At 34.5% G+C, this 10,610-nt stretch overlaps 2 protein-coding genes across 5 annotated transcripts; both read right to left on the bottom strand.

The window, feature by feature from the left end:
- Positions 1 to 3,112: 3,112 nt before the first annotated feature.
- LOC116012825 (peptidyl-prolyl cis-trans isomerase CYP19-3-like) lies at positions 3,113 to 5,010 on the bottom strand. 4 transcript variants are annotated; one of them, XM_031252502.1, is made up of 2 exons: positions 4,956 to 5,010; positions 3,113 to 3,955 (listed from the first exon to the last, which is right to left on the bottom strand). In XM_031252502.1, exon 2 carries the CDS (start codon positions 3,945 to 3,947, stop codon positions 3,420 to 3,422), a length of 528 nt encoding a protein of 175 aa, XP_031108362.1. In that variant the 5' UTR covers positions 3,948 to 3,955; positions 4,956 to 5,010; the 3' UTR covers positions 3,113 to 3,419. The 4 variants fall into 4 exon arrangements, with proteins under 4 accessions (XP_031108362.1, XP_031108360.1, XP_031108358.1 ...); XM_031252500.1 differs by lacking the exon at positions 4,956 to 5,010 and adding an exon at positions 4,863 to 4,881; XM_031252498.1 differs by lacking the exon at positions 4,956 to 5,010 and adding an exon at positions 4,690 to 4,777.
- Positions 5,011 to 5,979: 969 nt separating this feature from the next.
- LOC116012824 lies at positions 5,980 to 9,407 on the bottom strand. Its single transcript, XM_031252497.1, has 5 exons — positions 9,107 to 9,407; positions 8,077 to 8,366; positions 7,886 to 7,975; positions 6,535 to 6,878; positions 5,980 to 6,452 (listed from the first exon to the last, which is right to left on the bottom strand). Exons 1-5 carry the CDS (start codon positions 9,300 to 9,302, stop codon positions 6,188 to 6,190), a joined length of 1,185 nt encoding a protein of 394 aa, XP_031108357.1. The 5' UTR covers positions 9,303 to 9,407; the 3' UTR covers positions 5,980 to 6,187.
- Between the last annotated feature and the right edge of the window lie 1,203 nt (positions 9,408 to 10,610).

The following is a 10,610-nucleotide window of genomic DNA, read 5'->3' as shown; positions in this document are numbered from 1 at the left end:
CATTACAAAAAAAAAAAAAAAAAAAAAAACGACAATAACATTAGGAAATTGGTGCACGTGTGGTCAAAACCCCTTGTTCTAGAGACAAGGCAGCCAAGTCAGGACAATTCAATTCAATTCCAGTCTGGGTTTCAGATCAGTCTAAAGTAATCCACAGTATTATTACATGTATTGATTCTGCTGCTACTGTTTTCTTACTTTGGCCTATTGGTTTAATGCTTTGATCCATTCTTAGAATATTGTTTTTTGGGTGTTAATGATGTGTTCAAAGTCAATCAACTTTTATTATAATGAAGGTTGGCCCATAAGGTTAATGAACCGGGTTATTTAGTTGAACATCCATGGACATCATCATCCAAACTTTAAGATCCTTGCTTTCACACTACACTATTAATTAATTGGAGATAATTAATCCATTGTGGTTAATTGCAGGTGATGATGTATTGGCTTATGATATATTCTTTCATGGGTTTGCTTTGTGTTTACACTGCTTTTATCAAAACATTTCACACTATATGTTTTGATATAGTAACTATGGTGGTCTATGATTTTGTTGGCAATGAACGTTCAATTGGTTCTTGATTTTTGTGAGTAAATAGACCGAACAGTAGTTAACTTTTTAGCTAGTTCTTCTATAACGCTTAGCTGGTTCATGAATTTTGGGAGCATAACAGATCAACTAATTCTTTTTTTGTCTGGTCCTATATATCTAGCATGATAAAAATTTGTGAGTTTTGGAGAACTATCCTCCTCTTTTCCAACGGACCTCAGGGAGATTTGGATGGACATTCCTAGCCGTAGTTTTTGTCACTTAGAGTAGGTTTGATCCGTGGAATGTACTCTTAATAAGTCAATTGCTAACGCAATTGCAAAGTCAAAGATTTGATTCTGGTAGGACATGCTTCAAATTAAAGAGCTTTATGCCAAACTTTTTTGATTGGGATCTTGGGATACCCTTTTGCTCTTTTCTTTATTTGTAATGTTGGTTTATATTGTTTTTTTCTTAAACACTTTCCTTTTATGGGTTTATGAATCTATGTATTCCTACTACAGGTTAACATTTTCCTTTTAATTTAGACATCTAAAGACAAATCCCAAATCAGCTTCAAACAAAACATATTAAAACATTAATTCTATTGATTATTAGTTTGATCACTACCTTAAAATTACTATCAAAATCAAATTTGAATTTGGTAAGACCTAAGGAATAGGTTTGAAAAAAATACAGTATCAATTTTAAAATTATTGTAAACTTTTAGTAATATTTATAAAATTGACTAGTCCATTTTCTCCTTATATCCACAGAGCCACATATATAGGAGAGGTAAATTACATTAAAAGATTATGTGACGAATTCGACCAAGAGAGTGTTGATAAAAATGGAATTCAGGTATGGGAGTTATATACCTATATAGCTAGTTAAAATGAAAGATTGTTAATAGGTGAATTCCTTTTAGATGAAAGTGGAAAATATAATAATATAAGCATTGTTCCTGTTTTGTATGATTGTTTCAAAGTCTTCTAAGTTGAATGTATTCAAAGGGATTTGGACCAGTGGTCAAAAAGTTTCACGTATGAATTTTTTAAGAAAAATAAATAAATTTAATTAATTTTAGGAGATGCAAGTGGATGAATTGTTTATAGTTTATATGTGAACATTTCAATTCCTTTCAATCTTTCATGAATGGGTGCATGCATATAGTTTAGAGCTTGGCTACAAAATTTCCATTCTTGCTTTCATGGCATGGATATTTGTGTACCTGTTACCTTTATTGAATTACTGTCCTTATCTGTATTTTTTTTTTTAATAAGCAATTTGTAAATTTTATTTTATATGTTATATTTGGTATAAGACTTTTAAATCTTTGTCACATTTAATTTTTTTAGTCTAATTTTTATCATTAGTGACCAAATAAAATCATGAACTATGAAATTTACTTATCTTGAAGGGAGAAGTTATCTAAGAAAGTTACTTACAGATAAGTAACTTATATAGCGCGATTTAATTTGGTCGTTGATGACAAAAAATTAGGCGGTCGGGGGACCAAATTGTCCAAATGTAATAAAGTTTTTAAAGTCTTGCATCAAATGTAAAAAATTAATACTCATAAATTGAATGTAAAAATGATCCAATAATCGTACTACCAACAATGAAAAATTTTCTGAGAAAAGCAATGGAAATTACTAAAATGATATGTTCTCTTTGGTATGGGAGAGGACCACTGGATTTTCCTGTCATCACTTTTTTTTTTTTGTGTAGCTCAAGATTTTTACTGTCGGACAGTTGTTTTTAGTTTCTATGCATAAGTAGTTAAAACGGTTGAGATATTTTGTTTCAGTCTACACATTATTAACAATCTCTCGCGGGTCTATATAATTTGTAAAAATGTTATAACTCTTCGTATATAATTTGTAAAAGTGTTATAATTCTTGTATTTGTTATTTGCCTGTGAATAAATGAACTCTACTTATGACCAAAGCCATGCCAAAAGACAAGATATAATGTAAAAAGTTTAATAGAAATAGCATTGCCCTTTCTTGGAAGGGTATAATAGACCCCCAAAAAAACAAAATTGTGCTGATTAAACTATTGCCGAAAGCATTGGAAATCCAACATAAAAGAAAAGAAAGTGGGCTGAAATGGAAAAATGAAAAATGGTCTTGTAGGGTTAGTGTTAAAAACCAAGTTACTAAATGTCAAACAATATATCGTGAACCATGATCTATCTCAATACCTTATAAGATGGCATAAAGTTTTTGAAAATACGACCTACTAAGAATGTACCAAACGTCCTCTAAAAGTTTGTTTTTAATGCATTAAATGTTCATATTTTGTGTACGAAAAGTTTATGTTTAATTATACTACTACGAACTTTTTATTTATTTTTTTTGAAAATAAAGACAAGGTAAATATATTAAGCAAGATCAGAGTCAAGTACATGAAAAATAAACGAGAAAGGGAATCCATACAATCTGACTTCAAAAGGGAATTCCTAGCCAAATCGTTTAGCAAACAAAAAACAAATATTAGAAAATTCTCTAGCTAGTTCCTTGATGTTTAATTATACTACTTAAAAATAGCATTCAATATATTAAAAATAAGCCTTTAGTATACTAAAAATAAACATTTATTCATAATCCACACATTGCAATATAGGTCATGGTACTCGGTATAATTTGCCACTAAATCTACAAATATATATTGAGGGCCCCAAATCTTGGTAGGTATGGTCAGTACCACCCCCCCCTAATCCATTGTCTTCCTTGAGCAATGAGCAATAATATACAATGTGAAATTATGAATGCATTTATTCAAATGGCTGCCAATTGAACATGAACTAAACATCATATCTATGGCAAGCCTCGATAAGAAGTAAGATAGTAATACTAATTGATATCCCCATAAGGTTGATTACAAGCTAGTTCTCTGTTACCCGTCCACAATCTTCAATCACAACATGTGATGCAGGCTTTCCAGACTCTGAACCCACACATTCCATCGCTTTGACGACACTATAGCCATCAACCACCTTCCCAAACACGACGTGCTTCCCATCAAGCCATGAAGTAGTAGCCGTGGTGATAAAGAACTGAGATCCATTAGTGTTTCGCCCAGCGTTTGCCATGGAAAGAAGACCAGGCTCGGTGTGCTTCAGTTTGAAATTCTCGTCTTCAAACTTCATTCCATATATGGATTCTCCGCCTGTTCCATTACCCCTCGTGAAATCTCCGCCTTGGCACATGAAGCCAGGAATAATGCGGTGAAATGCAGAGCCCTTGTAGTGTAAGGGCTTCCCTGAATTTCCAATTCCTTTCTCTCCCGTGCAGAGGGCTCGGAAGTTCTCAGCAGTTTTGGGTGTAACATCTGAGAACAATTCCATTACAACCCGACCAGCCTTGTTCTTTCCAATTAATATGTCAAAGAAAACCTTTGGGTTTTTTGCCATTTTTAAACCTGACAATAAATTTGTAAAACAAAGCCACTTTAGCAAATAAGACAAGGAAATTATTTTCATTTAGAAAGCAAGGGGGTAAAGTTTCTCAGAACCAAGTCAATCTTAAATGCTGTCCAGAACATGACCTTAACCAAAAAAGTGACAAAGACAAGTACATGTTTCTCTAGCCCAGGTTTTTTCTAGTATAAGGTCCCCAAAACATACAAATTCAACCCAAATTTTTCCTAAAGAAAAAGCAGCCCAGTAAACAATCAAGAATAGAATTATACAAAGGTCCAACTGCAACCTGCACACATCAGTTCTTAATTTCTGGCTAGAAAAACACGCACTGTAAATTCCCATAGTACAAGAAATAAAGAGTAGTGTTTCCTGGATTTCTCTTAACTAAACTGCAAATCTACAAGGTAGGTGTTCAGGGGATTATCCCCAAAAATACAGTCTATCTAAAAAGTTAAGATCTTACATTCATTTCATAATAAAATCAAGATTAATTCAATAAAATTAACCACAAATTGACATAAAGCACATCTAAATAAGGCTAATAGATCTATGCTAGGAAATACACACCCAAAAAAATCAGAGATTGCATATAATGGGAGCTAATTTGATAATAATTCCAACAAATCTAAATGTAAACCATCATTGCATCTAGAACCTCTTCCAAGAAGTATAAATCTGAATCAGCTTTAGCATGTAGCACTAACAAGCAATGAGGTCAATATCCACAACTTACATTTCAAATTCTGAAAAGAGATAGAAAAAGGAACTAAGGAAGAAAAATGTTGACCATAAAGAATTATCCTCATGAAAACTGCAAAATGCTAATCAAGAGGATATCAACAAAAAAGATGAATGATCTATTTTATATTGCACAATTTATGAGCTCCACAGGGTTTCAATAAGCACCCATCAAGCCTTCGATATGTGCTTCAAGCTTCTTTCTCTTCTTCTACTGATTTCAAAAAACAAAAAAAGTATTAAAGCAGTAAAATATCGCACCTGATGAAGAAGCGGAGGAGTACAGTGTTCGAAGAGTGGCTAGGGTATAAGTATAGTGGATGGTTATATATAAAGTGGGACAGAGGGTTTAGGGTTTTCATTTTTGTACGGAGTACTAAAATTATTGATTTAAAAGGGTGATCCATGTTTTAGGCATATTTTCGCTCTTACCCCTCAAAAATAACAAATTTCTAATTTTCCCATGAATATTTTCTTGTTTTAAAAAAGACGAAACTTTTTCATCATCGAGTCCCACAATCCGACAAGACAAGATAGTAGATGGATAAATAATATTACTCAACAGTCCATTAAATTTTAGAGTTAATTCCATTTTTTGTCCTAGATTTATAGGTGACAATCCACTTTTAGTCATTTTTTTATTATAACATTACTTTTGGTCATAGTATTATTGTGACAGAACTATTTTTTGTCCTTTAGCAACAAATCAGTTTAAAGCTCAAATCCAAATTTAGCGAGTATAATCAAATTCCAAATCAGTTTAAAGCTCATTAAAAGCCACGAGTACAATCAAATTCCCTCTTTCTTGGGCCTCACATCCACGTCAAGACAGGATAGTGAAAAGATAAATTACAATAATATTATACAGGAGCTCGGTAAAAATCAAATTCAATGAGTACAATTGTATGTCTAGATATTTAGTTTTTAGAAATATGAGATTTTTAAATGTAACACAAAAAATCTTTATAATATTTTGATGGTTCACTTTTCATCACATATTTTAGAATATTATTTCTTCCAAATTCTTATGCCATGTGAGATTTTCAAAAACGTGAAATATTAAAAATCCAGTATATGCCAAAGACCTTGTAGTCTAGTGACCCGGTGTCCCGATTTACACTCCCACATGGATGATGGGAGTGGGTTCGAGCCTCAGTAGAGGCAACTGACTCTTTGTGCTTCAGTCGGTTGATAAAGTAACTATGAACAGATACTACATTGTAACAGAGTCAGTAGTACTCAAAAAAAAAAAATCCAGTATATGAACTAAGCACATCCTAACATATGATGGGAATTTCATAATGGTTAATTATTGTATACCCATTGTATCCCAAAAAAAAAAAAAGTGTTTTACACAAATGTAAAGCATAAGGACATTACAAACACAAATCCAGTACGCAGGGCCATGATTTTACTTTCATTTTTGCCAGTGCAGTTATGGTGATGGAGGTGATAGATATTACAGAGCTGAGCTATATAAACAATTACATGGATCAACCAAGCCACTGTGTGCACTTCCTATCTCCGCTGCCACCAACCGAGTGTCGAATGCTGATCTTCTCATTGGCATATTTCTGCTGGAGATATTCAAAGCCATTCACATCAAGTTTTCCAGACACTGATTTGCCTTGCTTCCTCCTAACTTGCTGCTCTCTGACAGAGACCCAAAGTTTGTTGACGGCTTCCCTTTGTTTGGAAGTGAACCGCGAGACGTTATCAAAAGCGTGCTTTACTAATATGTCGATCCCAGTTTGGCACCTGGCAAAATAAATCAGTTCAGCAAGATGTATTCGGTAAAAAAAGATGCATTTAGATCGTGGGGTTGGAAGAAGAATTTGACCATGGGGTTTTGTAGCGTTTTGCCGCAATCTCTAAACATGAGATCCAAGCTTCTCTTTTTGACTTGAGGAATCTCTTGGCCTCATCCGGTTCTTTCTTTTCTTTCACTGCCTTTGCTTTGTCTTCTTTCTTTGATGTGCTTGGAATCAGAGCATCAAGGCCGAAGGGGTCCTGCTCTTCTTTATTATTTATCTCGTTTGGAGGCTGGCCCTCATTTGTCTGCCCATTGGCATTTGCTGGCGGCGTCTCATCTTCCAAGGCAGCAGATTCTTCTATGTCATCATCTTTTGTTGCAATCGGAAGGTTTGAAATCCCTTCTTTTACTTTCCCAGTTGCTTTTGAAAACTGGCAGATGTGCCACAATAAACATGTGGATAAGTATGACAAATAGATACTTCAGATAAATAAATGATGAAACTGCATAACACAACCTAATCAAAGTTATATTCAGATATTCCTAAGGATTCAAATAACAGACCTGCTTTAAGTTTCTTAACAATGCTTGGAAAAAAAGCAGGAAGATCTGTCATGGTACTCTCAGAGATATATAAGTTCTTGTGATTTTAATGAATATGCCACCCACTAGAGTCCAATGTCCTAAGCCTAAGTCCTATAGGAATAAAATAGAGGGGAGACAAACCATATATTTTAAGTGTTACCAAAGCAAGCAGAAATCTTCCTTTTTCCTCTACACTTCTACCACATAAGCGATGTAGAAAGGTGTTGTCATGTTAAGACAATGAACCTCTTCAAAATGAAATTTTCTCAACATTCAAGGATGAAAACAAGGTAATAGACCAAGTGTCAGAGAAGTAGATAGGTGATAGGCTTCTTAAGGCAAAACAGTAGGTGGTATCTGGGAAATTAAGGCCAGTGATAAGACAGAAGGTACAGCAATCTCTGCCGTGCCAAATAGCCAACTACAGAGCAGCAAACAGTAGTATTAGCTTCCATCTATCATCAACTGCATTATTTGTAATGGGAAAGCAAAAAACTAAAGAATTAGCAGTAAAAGGTAAGCCAAAGAGAAAAGTTATAGCCTGAACGGGCAATCATCCTACATAACCGCACCCACAGAGAGGAGAGAGTGGGAAGGAATGAGGGAGTGAGGGAGAGAGAGAGAGAGGGCATTGTGTAATGTCTTATTTTTTGAAGCAGTTGAACAAATGAAATTATTTTCTTGACGTGTTCTTAGAGAAGCTAAAATTAATTATGGTTCCCTACCCCCAATAGTCAGGCACAAGAGAGAAAGAAGGTAAATGGTTTTAACTCACATTAAAAGAACAAAAGACAAACATGCAAATTCATAATTGGGAATATTTTAAACAAAACTAATTAGAACAAAAGCATACCACAAAACTGTCATCAGTGAACAGATCATTAGCTACTACCGCCCTGATCGTCCATACAGCTAATGAATTCTGCTGCTTCTTTGAGAGGCACTGCGTGATTTAATATGTTCAACATGAGCTAATTTTCACTCATATAAATTAGTAAATTACATTTAGAACTTTAACCACATCATATAGACTAAATGCCTCACCTCAACTACATCTTGAGATGCAGAGAACAACGTGTGATAGTCAGCTCGTACTGATGGCTCATTGCAGGCAGTGGATGACGACATTGCAGCTTCAAGTATAGCAAAGAAGTGGTCACTAGTTGAAGGTTTAACACTACCAGCCTCAATCAGTTGAATTGCAAGTTTTGATGCCTTGCCGAACTTTGATAGGTTCTTTATATGTGATGATATCTTCTGCATAGCTTCTATCACTTGAGTTTCAGAGGCATCAGTAGTCGTTTTAAATCTCAAGCGTTTTCCAGAAGCAGAAGCTGTAGTGCAAAAAAAACCCATATGGTGTTTCTCAGTTCAAGTAATCATCACAAATCATCTATTTGGATGTTCTAATAATCATATACATAATTCACATATCCCAAGCATCACACTGCTTCCTAACGAAGAAATGCAATTAGTTGAAACAAGACTCACCTTCAACAATATTAGTTAATATTATCAATTATGATCAAGAAGAAATGGCAGAAAGGACTAATTAACATGTTCCAAAAGGTACAAAATGAAATAAAATGCTCAAGGGGTTGCCCCTGCTATATTGTTAGAATGGGGTGTCCACAAACATACAAAGATTAATCACAATAATTTCATCTGATCAAGCCATTACGTAAACCATACTATGCATATGAAATGAAAAATAAAAGTGCTTTTTGATTTGCCTTTCACCTATTATCTATCTGATTTTGTCATCAAGGATTAAAGTCAATCAAATGTTTAACATTGGATCAATTTTTTCATACTTATAGTTAGAATTAGAATCTTACCATCTCTTAATGAATTCTAAATAAGAACGGAAAATTAAATGTATAGTACAGTAGAATTCAATCTTAGGAAGGCTTTAAAGTCACTGTAATGCACACGATTAACCCAATTTTCAGCATAATTTTGACTTGTAACAGAAACCCTAAGGAAACAAATTAAAATTTCAAAATCCGTTGAACAAAATAATAAAACAAGGAGAGAACGCTTTACAGGGACACAAGAGTGGAAATTCACCTACTTTCAGGGGGGGTATCTTGAGGTGGTTTTGGCCGTTTGAGAGCGCTCTTAAGTGCAGGTTTAGGTGGCGGTGGTGCGGCTGGGGAAGCTTCTACACTGGTGGCTTTAGCGGCGGCTGAGGAGGAGGAGGTACCGGCAGTTCCGGTATTGGCGGAAGCGTTTGGCGGTGGCAAATCTTCAAAAAGGTCTCCGGCCATCTCCGCTCTGCTGCGTCGTCACTCCCTCTTACCTCTGCTTCTCTCTTTTTTCTTTTTTTTTTTTCTGGTCTTCCTGAAAAGGTAAATGAAGGAGAAGACAGCAGAGCCTATGAATTGGACTCCATTTGTAAAGCCGAGTTTAAGTGGGCCGACCCGAAATATATAAATGGAATGGATAAAGGCATAAAGCAACATTATTTAAAAAGGCGAAAAAGAGTCAAATACAACCTCAAAATTTTGCTAAGAAGTTAATTAAGCCCTTGAACTTTTGAAAGTTATAATTAAATCCACAAATATTTTATTTTGGAGCAATTAAACTCATTGACCTGTAATTACAGGTCAATTAGATTTTCGGCGAACCTCCGACCAAACTCTGGCGAACCTTAGGTAAGTTAGGTCAAAATCAACCATCGGCGACCGTTATAGTCGCCGCCGGTCAACAGAGATTACGACCAGTTTGGTGGCAATCTCCAGCCGACAGAGAAGCCATCTCCGTCAACTGGAGATGGCGACCAAATAAAAGAGCGGTAAACCGTATGTACTATATAATTTACTCATTAAACTATTTGTAATCTCACTTGTCTGGGGAGCCACATAATTTCTTGTGTAATAATTTGAAAATAACACAGAACAAGCAAATTGCACTATGATCTATGAAGACTATAAGTGACAAACTCGATCATGTACGACAGGCTCAATTAAAAGGATATTGACAAGAATGAAACTCATAATCCTCTAATACGAAACTGTTTCACCCACTTGACTACTCATTTTAAGATTCTATGTTTAATTTCCACCCATATATCATAAGATATTTTCGCTAAAAATAAAATAAAATAAAAACTCTTGTATATCCCCATAAACGGCAGCTCATCCTATAACACTACCTTTAAATGAGTGAGGAATGGCTCTAATTTAATTATTAGTAATCAATAATTATCATTAGCGCAATTAATTTCACTAGGTGAAGTTTAATCTACGTAATATACTAGTAATCAAGAATATTCATCATTAGTACAATTAATGCCATTGCAACTTTTAATTTTGCATGCAATTAACGTTTAACAAAATGCTATAATTATATATTATATTATATATATTCTTAATGTAGCTGCCTTATGTAATTTTATAAAATGTTTCTTTAGCTATGATATTTTTAAAATTTATTATTAAATTAAATATAATACATTTAATTTAGTACCAATGTGAGAATATCCGAAATTGTCATAACCTCGTAAAAACACCTATAAATTTTCATTCAATATGAACCACTCAACACCCCCCCCCCCCCCCCCCCCCCCCCCCCCC

The sequence above is a fragment of the Ipomoea triloba genome, chromosome 3, assembly GCF_003576645.1.
Source record: "Ipomoea triloba cultivar NCNSP0323 chromosome 3, ASM357664v1".
Classification (NCBI taxonomy): Eukaryota; Viridiplantae; Streptophyta; class Magnoliopsida; order Solanales; family Convolvulaceae; genus Ipomoea; species Ipomoea triloba.
The sequence above is the reverse complement of the archived record's forward strand: the minus strand, read 5'-3'. Positions and strand labels throughout refer to the sequence as shown.